Source organism: Oreochromis niloticus, linkage group LG22 (genome assembly GCF_001858045.2).
Source record: "Oreochromis niloticus isolate F11D_XX linkage group LG22, O_niloticus_UMD_NMBU, whole genome shotgun sequence".
Taxonomy (NCBI): Eukaryota; Metazoa; Chordata; class Actinopteri; order Cichliformes; family Cichlidae; genus Oreochromis; species Oreochromis niloticus.
The window spans coordinates 22,413,207-22,430,948 of record NC_031985.2 but is presented as its reverse complement, the minus strand read 5'-3'; the positions used below and the strand labels follow the sequence as shown (position 1 = coordinate 22,430,948).

Sequence of the window (17,742 nt, the reverse complement as noted above, 5' to 3'; positions counted from 1 at the left end):
GGGTAAGCGGTGTGATGGGAGGAGGGGTGACACACTGTGGGATGGAGATGTATATCTGTATGTAGGACCCAGCTGTTACACTAATCTGACAATCCAACAGGATTAAAGACCATCTAAAGGCTGGCACACGCTCTGTGTGGAGATCTCCTCCATTATATATGACCTTATGAAACATGCATCTCTGAGTGTGTGTGTGTGTCACTGTCCTGCTGCCAGAAATGCCTTGAGACTCTGACACAACTGCTGCTCCCACACTCCACAATACACCACAGTGTACTTGTTGTTGTCTTTACGTGGGGTGTGTATTAGAAGTTTTGGGAGCCGGCGAGTGTGTGTTTGTCGGCGAGTGTATCGAGTGTATTGATGCTAGGTTGGAGAAGTGTTGCGAGTGAATGCTGCTGGATGGCTGCTGGGTCAATGGCGGCGGCTTTTTGTGGGCGCTTTATGCGAAGTGCTGGTGGAGAGAGGCAGAAGAGAAGGAGGAAGGCTGAATGCAGATTTATAAGTGTGTGTGTCTGTGTGTGCGATTATAGCCCAGCTCAATGGGCCCATTTCTGCAGGGCCAGTGGGAGGGCGTGGCGCCTGTGGCTGAAACTTTTCTCGTGTTTCTAAGGAACTTTTCAAAAGGGCTCAGAAATGCGGCTGCGTGTGAGAGAGAGCGCCCCGCGGACCATGATGCCTTTGTGTAGCACAGGGTGAGAGGGGGCACTCGGAGTACACACAGAAACGGTAATCAATGGTCTCTTCTCAGCCCCGAATCGAAGCGCGCGCACACAAACGTAAGCCGGCGACGATGATGAGAATCACGTTTCTGCCAATATTCGGCGATGGGAATCACAAGGCAACATCTGTGTGTGTTCGTATAATTGCAGCTTGTGTAATCAGGCTAATGACTGTCACGCAACTGTACGAAGCCCAAAGGGGCGAACGACAAGGAGGAGGAGGAAAAATCGATACATAAAAGGCAGAGAGAAATGGAGATTACTCGAGAAGAGGAAAAAAAAAAAGAACAGGACTGAGGAATGATGGGATGGATGGACCCTGAAGCAGGGGGGCGGAGAACAAAGACAGGAGTGTTTTTGTCTTTGATGCAGGGGAGAAAAATCCAATCAGCCCTGTGTAATTCAATCTGGAATGGAAAGCTGCACCTTCGCGAGTGTGTGAGCAGAGGGCATGATGAGTATTATTATCATGGCCATGCCTATCGTTTTCTCTGAAACACACACACACACACACACACACAGGGGGAGGTAAACAAATCGCTGTTTGCAGGGAATGGCAAGCAGGTGACCTTGCTGCTCTCTCTTGGCTCCCCCCCATTGGTTGACCGACTTTGGCGAGCAGACAGCCGGTCCCGTGCCTCGCAGCCAGCGCCTGCAGGCCAAGTGCCTGTCAGCACAGCCGGACAGGCGATTGATTCTCCGTGTATCATAAGAGCTCTCGATATCGAATACTAATTACGCAGGTTGCGATATCTGGCGGCGGAGTGAACCCGAGATAAGGAAAGAGCAGCACGTGGTCTCTGCCTTAAAGGGGCCACACACACTGAAAGCTCGTGACCTAATCAGATAATTATCATGAGCTCCTGATTAGCTCTGACAAATCAGTGTCAGAAGACTTCAAGAAACGAGTAAACAGAGAAATTAAACATTTGTCCTGATTTTTTTTTTTCAGTGAATGGACACTGTGTTGTCTCGGCAGATGTTTACATATATTTTCCTTCAGGTGATATATTGAATTTAGCAGATAATACGTGGCAGCGGGTTAGCCCTGGGATGGACTGGTGACATGCCCAGAGAAGTACCGCACACCACGCCCAGGCTCACCTCTGACGACAAGCTGGATAAGTGGTTAAATTAAAGAGTGGAAGATGGAAGTACAGTGTATAATCCAAAAACATTGTCTGTATAATCCCGTCAAGATTCAGAGTCAATATTTGGTGCCGTGTACGTCAGTGTTTCTTAGTGCCAGGGCACACCTAAAGGGTCATAAAATGACAAAGGTTCCCACTCCCAAAGACATCCTGCTTTCAAGGTTGTATAGTTTAATATGTTACAGTTTGATTATTTTATAGACCTGAATCTATACTTTGGATCTTTGAGGGTTTTCTGACGTTCCAACTACAAAGAAAAAAAAAACACTGGGGCATGTTTTTCTGAGCATATTTAGACATTTTAGAGATTTTCTACGCTCAGCTAAAAGCAGTAAGTCAGGAGTAGGAAACCGAAATCAGACTCTTATTGACAGTTACATTAACCAGTTGAAGCCAGGAGTAAAATCCATCAATACACATATGTCTTCCTCAAGTTACTTTTACTGGATCAGCTCTGCACTGTTCTGTTAAAATCAAATAATTTGTCTGTAACTTCGGTACATCTCTCAACCGCAAGATATCAGCTTTACTTTACAAGCGCGAGTTACAGATATACAAGATATACTATATAATGTAAGTGTGGCAGGGCCCTCCTCCAGGCTTCATGCTACTTTCTCAGCTTTAAAAGTGAGTCAGTCACTGTAGACTTCCATGGTAAAACACCCAGTTCTATAGCAGAACTATACAAACTGATCATCTCTACAGCTAATTTCCCCTTTTATTCAATTTTATATTATTTATACAGCGCCAAATGACAACAACAGTCGCCTCAAGGTGCTTTAAATTTTAAGGTAAATACTGAGTCTATTGAGAGTTGAAACCTTGACAATGAGACAACCCCCTATGAGCAAGTACTTGGTGACAGTGGCAACAAAAAGCTCCCTTTTTAACAGGAAGAAACCTCCAGCAGAGCCAGGCTCAGGTACATGCAGCCATCTGCTATGACTTGGTTTTGGATGACACGACATTTTTGTTTGCATGAAGGCTTAAAGGTATGCATGATTAATGCGTGCCTTTTGATTGTGTCTGTGGTTCCTATCTGGTCATTTTTAATGCAATTGTTGGACAACGTACGGCTTGTCTTGAGGTTACTTGCGATTTTTAAAAATATTTTAGCTCTCATAAGCAGGTGCCCTTATTTGTGTGACACTCTCACATACAGTCAATACGTTTACTTTGCTAGCTAACCTAGCTAGCTGTGGCTCCAAAAACAAAAAACATAAGATCCAACATAAAAGTTTGCTTAACTCAAAAAAGCCGTGCACAAACCAAAACGTGAAGTCAGAGTGGCTGTGTCCTTCTTTTGTATACAGTCTTTGGTCTCAAAACAGAAGAGAAAGTTAACCTTTAGAAAGAAACCAGCAATTGTGTTTCCCAAAAGCCCAAACTATTCCTTTAAACAGCCGAAACAGTAGGAAACCACTGCTGCACGGTATATCTAGCAAAATTAACGCGTGCGTGCAGCAGGTAGCTGTAAATAAGCGTCTAACCAGGATTAACAGGCCAGATATGAGCGCAGCCTTTAATGTTATTCAGGTAGGGAGGCTTCATTGCCAACCAGACAGTGTTATCTCCCTTCAGCCTCTGTTGAATCAAATATCATCACAAGCTCCAAGTGAGAGCATGCTCATTCATTTCTGACTGTTCTTTACAGCTAAAGATAGCTTTATCTCTCAGTGGGCAACATTACTCACTGACTAATTAATTAAGAGGTGTATTTAAGTAACTAATAGCTTGAGAATGATTGTCTAACGCACAGATTAGCTACACACTGCTTAGTATAACAATTGGTGATCAGTAACCGCCTGGTACTGTGGGCTCCGACTTAATTAAAGTGTGATTGTGGAGGCTGAAAGTAACGAGGTGGTCAGCATCCGTGTAAACTAGCAGAGATGTGTTAGAGGAGGACAGGGAAATGTATGGGTTATGATACCATCTTGCTCTTATAGCCCTCCTGTCTCTCTCGTCTCTGTGTAATCCTGTCCAGGTTGTTCTTTCCATTCAATCTGTATCAGCCGCTATAAGCTCTTTACAGGCGTGTGTTAACCACCAGGCTACCCCTGTCTCTCTCTCTCTCTGTTTCTTTACAGCTAGCACGGCTCCAATCCACCCCGTCTATCTCCCTTTCAATTTCTCATTTTTCTCCCTCGTCAGCGCCTCTGCTCTTTCATCATTTCACTCTACCTACAGTCAGTCCCTCCCCATTCTTCCTCTATTTTCTGATGAGCTCCTCTTACCACTTTTACATATTAACAAATTCGATTCTCTGCCTGGTCACCCCCGTCACCCCCCCACCCTCACCACATCAGCTGCATTTTGTTCTCCTCTCCAATCTGCTTCTGGCTTGCACTTTGGCCAGCACAAAGTCTTCTCATACAACTTTAGTCTGTGATTGCCTCTGACCTCATTCCCCTTTCATTTTCTTCAAATCTTCTCTCCCTCCACCTCTGCACCACACCTAATCACGTCTGTCGCCACACCTTGGTGCCTTGTTCAGTTTTTGGGAGACTACGCAACCACCAATATTTGCCTCCCCGTGTATGCAGGTGGCCCTGCGACAGATTGGCGACTTGTCCGGGGTCTCCCGTGAGACCCTAAATTCGATAAGCATAAAAAAATGGATGGATGAATTATTTCCAAGTGCACTGAGCCACGTTTCATGTCGCAATTAGTGTTTTATTTGGCACAAATGTCTTTCTTCCTCTTGTTTTTCCTACCTTGTCAATCATCTTTCATCTGTATTTTTATAAAGCAAACCATCCCCATCTCTCTCTCATCTCCAAAATCCTGTGAATTGATTTTCATGTGAGGGACTTGGGAAAGATTTCCTGCAATAATCCGGAGGACGCAGCATTTATGTTCCCCCTGTAGCGACAACAATGAGCAAATTAGCAAATGTTAGCTCAGAAACGGTGTCCACTAATCACTAACATCCACAAACAACTGGCTCCGAGGGTAATATTAGCCACCACTAGCTATCCTGCTAATGAAGACAGATTTCTGTCTGTCTAATGTAGCCAAATGGATATCTCGAGTGGATCTTATTCATCCAAACTGCCTGTGATAGTTAATCTGCTCAATTAGCTTGCTGTTTTCAATTTACTTTATTATCTAACATTACAATTCAACCACAGGCAGATCAAAGACAGTAAACTACAGTCTACAAGATGGATGTCGCCACTGTGACCGCACCCACTGGTTAGTGAAGCCTCGAGCTCTTGGACGTTGCCATTTTGGTGTTTTGAAACTGGATGTGACAGGCGAGGGGTGGCTCTTCCCGTAAAAACCACACGCTTACTGGCATTTTTTCCCTACAGACTTTTACACAACCGGGAGTCTTTTTGTAACCAACAAAGCTGGTACGAAACATGGACGCAGCTTCCAGGTCTGAAAAGTGATAGCTGGAAGTCACTTTGGAAAGTGGCTGGCGAGCGTTTGTAGGCCATTTGGTGTCTTCTGTGCAGGTAAACAGAACAATCGCAATGTTGGGGAATATGCATTGGTCACCGCATGCTCATGAACCAATCTCTAGGCCTGTGCGGCCCTTATTCACCTGACCCTACAGTGCCACCATGATGACACCACATCCAAAATGGGGGATAAGACAAAAACACCCACGTGTCTGCGAAACCTCAGAGGTTTTAGGGGCTCAGTCACTCAGTTCAGGTCATATTGGATAGAAGAAGTTATAAATCTTGGTAACACTGTATTCCAGAAGTGAGGATTAACTAGTGATTGCTCATTGGCTAATCACCTGGGATTGACATGTTGTTAGCCAATGGGTGTGCGGTCTCGCTCATCACATCCAAGTTCAAAACACCAAAGATGCTGAGGGTGAAAATGTTCACCTTGACGGATCAAAAAACAGTGGATGACATCACACTAGCTAGGTACATCTTTGATGGTGTCTACGGTAACCACGGAGGTCATTTTTAGCCACAAATGTAACACTGCTGGTTGCCGACTGCAGTTCAGTTAATGGTTAAATTATGCAGAGAAACAATAACACATGTTGTTTGTATGCTAACCAAAGAACCTTTAAATTTGAACCAAAGTAAATAAAGGCGCAGCTCACAGCAGAGGCTGACTGGGCTCATTTTAAAATGTCAACCAGAGAAAAAGGAAGAAATCAACGCCGCGAAGACGAAACGCCTCTCCTCTATAAATACCTCCTCTCTCTCGTCCTCACGCTGGGTCTAATGTTTCAGTGTTGTGCGACCTGTCGCTCTGTCTATTGTATCTACCTCCGTCATGTCGTGTCCTGTCACACAGACGCCGCGCTCGATCGGACATGGGAAACAATTATCATGTCATACACACGGCTAAATAAACAATACGCTCACAGACGTGCTCGCGCGCACACTCCTGGTGTCAGTCAGCCTTTCAGACCCGAGTCTCTGCCGGCTGAGATTAGGGCTAATCCACAACTGTTGGAATGAAAGATTAAGAATGAATCACCTGCTGCAGGAAAACCAAGTGTGTGTGTGAGTGTGTGCACCTGCATGTGGAAGGGTTTATAAGACAGGCCCTCTGGGGAAAGAAGCCTGCTGCAATCACCAAGCAATATTACACAACCTCTATCCTCCTTCACACACACACACACACACACACACACAGCTCATTAGCTTCAGTGGCTTGCTCAAAATGCAAACGCCTTTGAAAGAGCCCTTTAAAGAACCAGGGTTCAAAGGTTTACTTCAAAAGGTCCACGCACACAAACAGAAACACTCTCACACACACACAGAGCACGTTTCAGTGTCCGTATTTAATTGGATCGATGTTCTTCCCTCATGGCCTGCTGATAATTGAGGCGACGCGAGTAACATGTGGGAAGCCTTTTGTTACTAACTTCCTGTTTATAAAGACAGGAAGAATAGACGAGGAGCTCTGCAGCGATGGAGGAGAAGGAGCAGGAAGGGTGGTGGGTGGAGGGTGTAAAGATGGATGGATAGAGAGAGGAAAAACGTTGCAGCAATGAGCTCCTGACCTCGTTCGCTCCTCTGTCGGGACGTTGGGCTAAATAATTCAAACACACACGCACAGAGTCACATGCCTTTGGCACACAGTATTTCTCGTCGGCATGAGCGGCCTCCCCGTGCTCCGTCATCGCCTCCTCTGCCTCCATATTCGCATGTAAACACATAAATGCATCACTCAGGAAGCTCGAAGAGCAGATCTATAAATGCTCTCTCGCTGTAGCCGTGCTGCTATCCCAAGGCCACAAACACACTTACAGGTCGTGCATTTCCGTATCCAAACAGGCGGATCCTTGATGAATCACATAGTGCCAAAAAAGGGAAAAGAAATTGATATTTGTAGCTTAAAACTGATGAAATGTCTTTATTCTTAAAGGAAATGGAGTGAAAGAAAAAAGAAGAAAAAGAAGAGGAAAAATCTGCGGGTGAGGCGTGTGAACGAACCCACGTGTGTTTTCATGTATTTTTCTCATCCAAGTGCCGATCTGAGCCCGTTCTGACACCGCTTAAGACATGAAAGCCATTAGACAGGGAAAAAAGACTTCCACAAACTAGAATCCATTTAAACTTTCATGCATGTAAAATCCCCCGTGCTTCAATTCGATCTGACGTCGTTCCCGTTTTTCTTGATCTTTATCTCCTCCTGTGAAACCTTAAAGATGTTCCCCTGAGAACACACCCTCTCTGTTTTACTCCTACATCTCCATTTATGTGTGGTACTCCACCGCTATTCAGTACAAATAACCTTACACGGTTTTGACTGCCTATAGTGGCTATTTTGAAACAGAGGAAGAGGGGTAGTATTTCCAGTCAGGGCAAGTCAAACATCGGGCCTCTGCAAACAAGATGCAAACAAAGAAACTGGTTCTTTGCAACAGAGCATAGAGGGAAGAAGAGTTTGGGATTCAAAAGCTACAGCCTCCTTTGTTGTTTTAACTTTATTATAGTTTATTTTTACGGGCGAATCAATACATCTATCAAATGTCTGGAAGATAACGTCTTCCCAGAATGCAAAGTGACTTTTTTGTCTCACTAAACCCCCAAAGAAATTGTATTTGCACAGGTATGCACTCCCTGGGAACTTTATTAGCAACTAGTAATAAACTAGACCTCATTCTCCCTTCAGACATGCATTAATTCTTCATTGCACTGATTCATCAAGGTGCTGGAAACATATTGATCATCAACATCACACAGTTGATGCAGATTGGTCAGTTGCACATCCATCACCACATGCCAAAGATGCTGACTGGATTGAGATCTGCTAACTGTGGAGGGTATTTGAATGCAGTTAACTCATTGTCGAGTTCAAGAAACAAGACTGAGGTGATTTAAGCTTTGTGGAGTGGTGCGTTATCCAATAGGAAGCAGACATCAGACGATGGATACACTGTGGCCATAAAGACTCGCCATCAATACTCAGGGAGGGTAAGAAAACTGTCAAGGCAAAATATACCAAGAAAATATCCCCCACACATTACACCACCAACAGCAGCGTGAACCATCGATACAAGGCCGGATGGATCCATGCTTTCTTGTGAAAACAGTATTTTCACCCAGAGAACTGCCGCTCATTGGACACCAACACCATGCCGCTTAAATCACCTTTCTTCACCATTCTTATACTCAGTTTGCACTTGTCTACATGTCTCGATTGGCTGATTAGATACGTGCTCTAACAAGTAGTTGAACAGCTGTACCTGATAAAGTGGCTGCGAGTGTAACTCCAAAGAAAAATGTTAAAATGGTTGCGTTTAAGCTACTTCTAAGATACACCGTTATTTCATTTTTTGATGCATAAGGAGACAGAGAGATGACAGGAAATAATGGACGACAGAAAAAAAGCTCCCAGTTGTGACTGCTGGTGGTAAATGTAAAAGTAAATGATAGCACTGCGGGTTATTATAGCCTCCGGCAGCAACTAATGGTTAACTTCATAATTAAGTCCTGGAAATGAGTTCTTCCTAACTAATGATATAGTCTATAAAACCGTAAAAAGCAAAACAAACAAACAATTTTATTTTTTTTAAGTCCAGCAGTTAAATACTGAAATATATTGAATTCAGTTTAATTTCTAGAGTTTTAGAGTACCAAGGAACAGGTGATGTAAGATCAGAAGCACTGGAGCACTTTACTGTGCCAACCAATCCACCTCCGCGACAGGTTAGCAACAAGCTAATGAAGGCCATGTGATCATGCTGAAGAAGATAATAATGGGAATACCATCAAACTACTATTTTGGGGGATACAGTGAGCCAGCTTAAGTTTGGTGCCGGGTGTTTTAGCTCCATGATGGACCTCAAGGACCGCCGTGCTGCTCGCGGAGAGTGGGGAGTGTATACGTGTTCTACAATAAAGAAATATTTTATTCACGGCTTCTCCTCCAAGATTGCTTCTGCACAAGGGCAAACCTGACACACTCGTGATTTCCATAACGCTATCACCAAGATAAAGAGTGAACCTCCGGGATTTTTGCTTCTTATTTAAAGGTAGAAACTGCTCAGGCCGGCAGATGGAGATGGGGGTGGAGGCCTCCAAGAGGCGATGCTTAGGGTCCTGTTGGGAGTGTAAAGTCGGGGCTTATCGTGGCTTCACCCCACTCTTATCAGCCGCATGCCAGGAAGTACACATTCCAGCATCTCCACTGGACAGCTCCGAGTGACCCCACCCATCCGGCCCTTTGTTAATGTAATTATTGTGTTGATACAGAAATGGGAGAGAGAAGAGAGTGGTACTAAAAAGACACACACACACACGAGTGATAGTGAGTGAAAAATGATAGCATCATCTCAGCATATAGTTAATATGCTGCTAGAAGGCATCTATGATTCTCACTCAGCCAAACACACACACACAGACACACACGCAAGGGTTTGTTAGTGGGAAGGAGGCGCCCTGTTTCTGGGGGTTTTATTTATAGCGAAAGCTCTAACACACAGAGATCCCAGAATGCTTTGTGGGTTTGGGAGACGGTGCCGCGTTTATGCTCTCTAATTTTGAGTCCTGTAATAGCACACGCACACACACTCACACATGCACACACACACACACACACACACACTGCTACTGTAAAGGTGAAAGACAACTGCCATCTTTTCATCTGGATGTTTTTTCCCCCCCACTCACTGTGCTTGAACAGGAGAAGGAGGAGGGAGAGGAGGAGGGAGAGGAGGCCGGGATGAGACGTGAATGAAGCAAGCAACGAGAGGGGAGAGAGAAAAACGAGACGGAGCGAAGGAGGGGGGGGGGGGGGGGGGGAGAGGGAACGAGGGACGGGAGGGGACGGAGAGGAGAGCGGGGTGATAAAGCTGTGACAGCGGCAGCCATGGTGGTTGTCATGGCGACGGCCGCGGAGAGCAGGTAGAGCACAGTCTCCTGGGAATGAGCAGTGCATGCCTCCCTCCCCCACCCTGACTCTCTCTCTCTCTCTCTCTCTCGAAATCCCTCCATCTCCATCGCTCTGGCCTCGCTCCATCCCTTTGCTGCCATCCCAATCATGCAGTCCTCATTTTGCCCAATATGGCCCATCTCCTTCCTTTCTCTTCCTCCATCACTCTCCCACGGTCCTTTTACTTCCCTCGCTCTGGTTTTGAGGTTCCTTTTTTTATCCCCTTTTAATCGCCCACCATTCCTCCCCGTCTTTCCTCGCTGCCCCCGTCTTTTCCCTTGATCCCCGTCTTGCCATTAACTCTTTTTCTTTTTCTCCACGCTTTCTCCATTTCATGCCCTCCCCTCCATCCATCGCTTTCCCTCATTATCTTCTCTTTCCATTCCCTCTCCCTCCCTTCCTCTTGTCTCTATATTCATCTAACCCCCCACTCCAGAGAATATGTATGTGAGTATGTCTGCGCAGTGCTGCCCAATTACTGCAAGGGAGTCTGTCTTTGTGTGTGTGTGTGTGTGTGTGTGTGTTTAATGTCTACACAAGCTGTGTTCCTAGCCTGTTTTGACCTACCTAAAACACCTCCAGCATTCTCCGTCTCCCTCTGACTCACTGAATCAACAAAACTGCTGCTGCACACCACAGCTATTCACAGGAGCTGCACGCATATGTGTGTGTGAGCACCCAGTTTGTGAGATTATTAGGGGCACAATGTTAAAGTGCGTCAGCGCACACATGTGAGCAGGCATGTCTGCACTTGCGTGTGGTGAACTGGTCATGGAGAGAGCAGGCAAAGTTTCCACGGCACACGGGGCCCCTTCCATAGGGACACGTTAGCGTGGCTCGGCGTGGGACTAAATGATAACTTTCTACCCTGTGAGTCTGGAGCGTAAGCAGAGATCAGATGACACATCTGTCAATTAAAGCAAATGACATTCCCATTTCAAGCAAAATATGTAAAGATTGAGTGATTTTGCACATTTATTGTTTAAAACGTAACTGTGCACAGCAAATTCTTCTTCAGTAGCACTGTTTTTTCGTTAATTACAATTTAAAGTCAGAAATGCTGATATTTCTTAGCATGAGAGATTTTTTGTGCTTGCTTTTCATTTGTAATGACAGCCTGTGCATGACTGATGTTTATGTGGAAAGCTTAATGAAACTGTGGTGCTAAGTCTCTTTAGTAAATCTTCCAGCCAAATCCCGACTGTTGAATGACTGTTGTCAGTTGTTGTCAGTGCCACACAAAAGCACCTGTAGGGTTGGGCAACATGTCTCCACCCGGATAACCGTCAGTCTAACATCGACCGACTGCTGATAAATTTCTGCAGAAACAGAACTTTTCTCCAAAAACAAACTAACTAACAGGAAAAGGATTTAGCCTATTGGCTGACCCTAATCACCAGCAGGTGCCCTGGTACTAATCAATATGCTCTGTTTAGAAGGCACAGCTGACCGGTAGGGCATTGCATCATGCGTCGCTGCACTTCTACTTGCTTTTCTGGGAAGACTGATGTCAGGCTAAAAGCAACAGGCTATACTGTAGGATATACAGCTACTCTACAGATTTAGTGTAATACTGTGAATCAAGCCTAAAACTAACCAAGTGTAAACATTTTGGTGTTTATAGCTAACCAAACCGTGCGGAAAAGGAATGTAAACAGGAAGTAAAAACAAAAACAAAAGAAGTAAAGCACTTAAGTCCAAAAGTTGGGCCTCATAGGTTACAACTCTCCTAATGAAGAGCTGTGATTTAATCTGGAAACACGCCTTTGCTGCAGTTCTTTGAGGCAGACCTGCACCCTGTGAATCAGGTCTGCCTTAGATTTACGTCTACAGTGAGCTCCTCTTGCTTGTGTTGCTGCTGCTTCATCGTCCAGCAGAGGAGGGGAGCGAAATTACAAAACAAAAAGAGCAGAAGTGAGACTTCTAGTTAAAAACTAGAAGAAGAGTGAGGACTGTCCACTGCAGCTACCGTCTGTCCTGTTCTGGCCAAGCTCTCAACCAATCAGCATTTGACCAACTCCACTGCGAACCAGTGTTTTGGCCATGAACTGGTTGACCTGTCGATGCACATTACGCACAAGTATAAATGCTGGCAAAGGTGTCAGCCGCTCATGTAGGCTATGTGATAGAGCAGGTCATCTACTGATAAGAAGGTTTGTGGTTCGATCCCAGTCTGCCTGCCAGACTATCCTTGGGAAAGATGCCAACCCCAAGTTGCTCTTTGATGCATCAACAGACTGTGAAAGTTAGATAGAAAAAGCAAGTAGATGAATGCACAGATTCCACCATGACTTCAGTTCATCAGGGCAGAACAACCCCCACTGAATCAGGTAGCCACAGGAGCCAACCTGCACACCAACTGATAACATTACAGCTTTTATTATCCATGCGTATAAATGGAGACGGGCAAAAAAACAACTGAATATGCCTTTCATAATAAGAGGTAAACTATTTCAGGTTATCAGGCTAAAGCTCTGTCCTTCTTCATGTTAATCTGAGCTCTGAGAACAAGTCTTCACAACCTCAGGGGCTTCATTTAGTCTTTGCTAAAGATGAGCTGCAGCATTTTGAAGCATCTGCAGGCTGAGTAAAGAGTATAATAAATTACATATGGCCATGAGGACAAAAAAAGGAGGTTGGTTCTTTTGCATCGACTTCCTTTCTTTAAAAAAAATGGTGTTAAAAGCGAATGAACTTTGCTCCACTCTGACAGAAAAACTCCCTCAAAATGCATATAATCGCTAGATAAAACAAACTCTATATCTTTTTTTTCCTCGTGGTTGCAGACACCCACTATCTTTGTGTTCTGGCTAAACAGTCACATGCTCTTCACTGGAAGAAGAATATTCACAAACAAGGGTCACATGAGATGAGACGTCTAAATTATTAGTATGCAGTTTGACATCAGCGGGTAAAGGTCCCGCAGATTGCTGCGATCTTTCTGAGCTTACTCGGGGCCAATAATGACGGCCTCTGATTTATTGTCAGCTTTTTGCACACGGCTTTTATTTTGGAGGTCAAACTCCACGCACAGCTGCAGATTCTCAGCACCCATTGTTCTCTCAGATCAGACGAGGCCATATCGGCATAACCGGCACCGTGCAGGCAGGTCTCCTCGTCCCTGCCGCCGCCGTTATCGCCTTCATGGTAAATGTGAAATTTCGATTCTCATTTGGCTGAATGGAGCACTAAAAATCCCTCCACGAGAAAGAAAAACTAATTTCACTGAAATGCAGCACATATGCTGTCCCATGTGATAAGAAATTGCTTTCAGATATGAACAGACACACACAGACACACAAACAGCCGGGCCGGTGTTAGGGAGGCTGAAGTCTATCTTTATTCTCTCACTGTGTCCATGAATGCAGCTCCGGATATGAACCATGATCCTTTTCATTTCCTCTCTCCAGCGAAAGGTGGATACCATGCCCTCAACCATCCCTTAATACACACACACCTGAAATACTTCCTCCACCCTGGCTGTGTTTTCTACCTGCCACCTTGTGTGTGTGTGTTTGTGTGAGGGGGGACTTTGTCCTCCAGGAGAGCGAGAAGGACCCACTTCCTGTGTCAGATTGCCTCTCACATTCCACACTCTCCCTCAATCCGCCCGGCTCGGGCTATTTTTTCCCCTCCTCCTTGATCCTTCTCTCTTTCTTCCTCTCTATGGGGGGCTTTGTCTGCTATCGGAGGCACAAAACACTGATTCATTCCACGAGTTGAACATGATCCTCAAGAACACGACGCCTTTCCGCCAAACACACACACACACACACAAACACACTCGCACCATAAAACGCACTTGTTCAAGGAGAGAGAGGGCTGGCGAGAACAAGTTGTTGGCAGTGGAGATTCACTATTTTTGAGCCCACACACAGACAGATGGACAGTCAGGGCTCTCATGAAGGCAAACGGATGCACGCACACGCACACACACACACACACACAGGCTATCCGTGGGACACAACAGATGTCTGTGGGAAAATCAGTCTCCCATGTAAAATAAAGACGGCCGGATGTGATGTCACAGCTTTGACAACAGGAAATGCCCACAGAGACAAAACACTGAGGAATCACTCAGAACACACACACACACAGTCTCCTGGCTTCAAGCCAAGAAGCATCTGAGAAAAGAGTTCATCAGCGGACGCACGCAACCACGGGTCATGTGTGCGTGCATTCAAAGCCCGGGGTTGCTTGAGGTTGAGTCTGTAATTATGACCCTCGACGGCAGCTGATCTATCAGTGCGCTCCTCACCACGGCGTATATTTACGTGTATGTGTGTCACACACCTGTCTCCATCTGCACACTTAAAGACAGATTAGGTCAGCTGGAGGCCAAGGATCTTTGGCAAGGACCGCAACCGACTGACCTACTAATCAGTGTTTATATCTGTGAGTGTGTGGTGTTGAAAACAGCTGCCAGAACTGGTGCAGCTTCACAGCAGAAACAGCAAAAGATGGTCCAAGCAAAGCAAGGGTGAATTAGGCAAGAAAGGGCATTAAGCAGCAACATTTGGGCCTTTTGTACAACAATATGGAAATAAAAACTGTGACTATGTATAAAAGTGGCTTAAAGCTGATTGATTGATCTCTCTGAAGTAGAACTGGTTTCTCTGGTCTTCATGGGCTGTTTGGGCAATAATTGCCTGTGAGAAATAGAGGTATCCAAATATCGATAGTATCGATACCAGTGCTGGCATTGGCATCAGCTCGATACTAGTGCAATGGGACCGATACTATTTCTACCTCTATGTAGCCTGGTGAATTGTGTCAAATTGTTATTACTATTTTATTAGAAAATGTATTAAATATATGTTTTGTTATGCTAACTAATTATCATGGAAATTAAAACTTTGTGATTTAGTGATCATTAAAATGTCTTCCTATATAATTTTCTAAGTTTAAAGTGTCAATATCGGCATCGGTATCGGAAATACTCGCCCTGCATTTACTTGGTATCGGATCGATATCAGCATTTGCAGTATGGCACTAGTGAGAACAGCTCGGGACCTTTAACAGGAAGCAGCCGTGAATGAAGGTATAAAACTAAAAATGCAGATGAGCTAAAAATAAAACATCAGGGGAGAAACGTTGAAGACCTCCAGCTTCTGAGTCTTGAAACTCAAAAGTAGATCTGCGTCTTGATTTGTGTTTTTGGCGCTATCCTCGTTTTCTCTCAATGATTCAGCGAGCTTCCTCCCTCTTCCTCCACCCCCTCCTGCTGCTTATAGGATAAATCTGGATTAATCGGTAACGGAAAGTGTGGGCGTGTTACGGGGGGCGCGTGAAGCTCGGCGTGGATAGTTCCGGAGAGGAGATAGGTAGGTGTGTGTGTGTGTGTGTGTGTGCGTGCAGAGGAGGAGGGGGGAGGCTCGCGCATTCCCTAAACAGCTTGCCTCCTCGCGATTCCCGATGACATCATTCCATCCGAGCACTCGTTCGCGGACCGCATCGCCGTTAACTTTCCCGTTACCCCACCCACTTTGTGCCACAACCACATACCGCCGCGGGCTGTCTCTGTCACATACACACACACACACACACTTCTGCTTATAACCGGAGGATGCCCCCCAGTTGGATTCTGGCATCCGCACAATGAGGGCGCTGATATCTGGGAAGTAATGGAGCACCCCTGGACATCCAGTCACACACACACCTTCTCTCTCGCTCTCTCTCCTTCTACCTCCACACACACACACACACACACACACCGTCCTGCAGCGCGAGTACCCGGTAATAAAGTCGTTAAAGCCGCAGTATGACTGGAGCCCCCAAATTAAGGGCAGGATGTTGAGCTGGTGACACAGACACCACAGAACGAGGCACCGCACGAACACCCGTAATCAAGCCCAATTAGAGATAACCCGCTAATTAACCCCCCTCCCGCCCTCTTCTCCACACATGCACGCACACGCACCTCCTGACTCCAGGGGACACACAGGCCACAATAAATCCCGACACTGAGACACAAAGGCTGGTGTGTGTGTGTGTGTGAGCGTAAAGCAAAGGGGGAGGTGGGAGGGGGTGTGCAAGGGGGTAGCCGCCCCCCTCCTTAACAGGAGTCTGGGACGGCCAATACGGATCCTGGGTCGAGTGCAGGATTTCCTACCGATCACCGACGCGCCGCCACTGTCTCATTAACGATAGCGCACTCACTCACACACACATACACGTGTGCGCGCACCCCCCCGCCCCGACTCCCGTGTGCGCAACGAGAGCTCCCCGGTTAACAAAGGATGTGAGGCTCGTGCTTACCGTGGTGGCGTGAGCAAGCAGCGCCGTGAGCGCCAGCAGCCAAGGCAGCTCCATGGTCGGGGTGCGCGGGCACAGCCTCCCGATGCCGCCGCCGATGCTGCTGCCTTTACCGGTGTGGGAGGGGTGGGGGGTTCTGGGAGGTGGAGGGACCCCCAAAAAAGAAAAAAAAGCTGCTGCTGGCTGTGCTGTCGCCGGCTCCTCGCTCTCGGTGCCTCGGTAGTCTGTCCAACTTCAGAGCGCGCCGCCCGTCTGCGCGACCATCCGTCCTTGTAGTCGGGCTTTTTAATCCAAGGCTTCACGCGCTCCTGCTGCTGGTTCCGGTCACCGCTGAAGCAGATTTCCACGAGGCCTCCCGGTCTGTCTGTTTCTGCGAGTTTTTGCGCTCGAAATCTGATAATTTACTACCAGAAGAAGCCAGACCTCGTCTCTCTCGCTCTCTTAATACACGCACGAGCTCTCTCTACCTCTCTCTCTCTCTCTCTCTCTCTCTCTCTCTGAACACACACACACTCTCAGGCTCTCTCTCTCTCTCCTCCCCCTCTCCGTTGAGGGCAGTATGTTCCGTATGGCGACGCTGGCCTGGGAGTTTGGCAGGAGGAGGGGTGTGTATATGTGTGTGTTAAAAGGAAGTGTAGGGGTTGGGGGGTGGATCTCCGCGTGCAAGGATGCCCCCTGCAGCTCGGTTAGGCACCCGCAGCCCCCCCCCTAAAATAAAACAATAAGCTGCCTGTAAACTCACAAGCAGCGGACCGCGGTGTTGGTTTGGTTAACCGCTCACACACCTTTAACGGTCAACCGCGCTCCTGCGCCGTGATTGGCTCAGTCACACCTGCGCCTGTACGTAAGAGGGGTTGATATCGCGCGATACTCCCCCCCTCCCCTTCCCTCTCGGCTCTTGCAGTATGGTTAGCTGTTATTGCACCGCAGCAGCCGGAGTGGAAACATTTAATGACCTGTCATGCTCAAAGTTGTGTTTGCCACTTTTACAACCACCAGCGACGTCTGAAGGTGAACTTGAGCGTGCATCCGTTTGGTTTCTTAGCTCCACCTGCCGCTGCAGACCACGTGTTTCCTCCTTATCCCGAAATTAGCCTTGGCACAATGTTGAATTGTATCTGATTGATTGGGAAAGACTATTAAGTAGGTTTTACCTACCTGTGATTAGTGGGGTCAGAATGCTTTGTTAGGCGTATAAAATGACTTTTTTAAAGAAAGCACTGCCAAATAAAGCCCATCAGGTGTGTCTT

At 46.4% G+C, this 17,742-nt stretch overlaps 1 protein-coding gene across 1 annotated transcript in view; it reads right to left on the bottom strand.

The window, feature by feature from the left end:
* The window catches only part of sdc3 (syndecan 3), a 41,757-nt gene extending 24,651 nt beyond the window's left edge, over positions 1 to 17,106 (bottom strand). Inside the window, exon 1 of the mRNA XM_019350568.2 lies at positions 16,496 to 17,106. Coding sequence (XP_019206113.1) covers positions 16,496 to 16,549 — 54 coding nt within the window. The 5' untranslated portion in view covers positions 16,550 to 17,106. The remainder of the gene's footprint in view (positions 1 to 16,495) is intronic.
* Between the last annotated feature and the right edge of the window lie 636 nt (positions 17,107 to 17,742).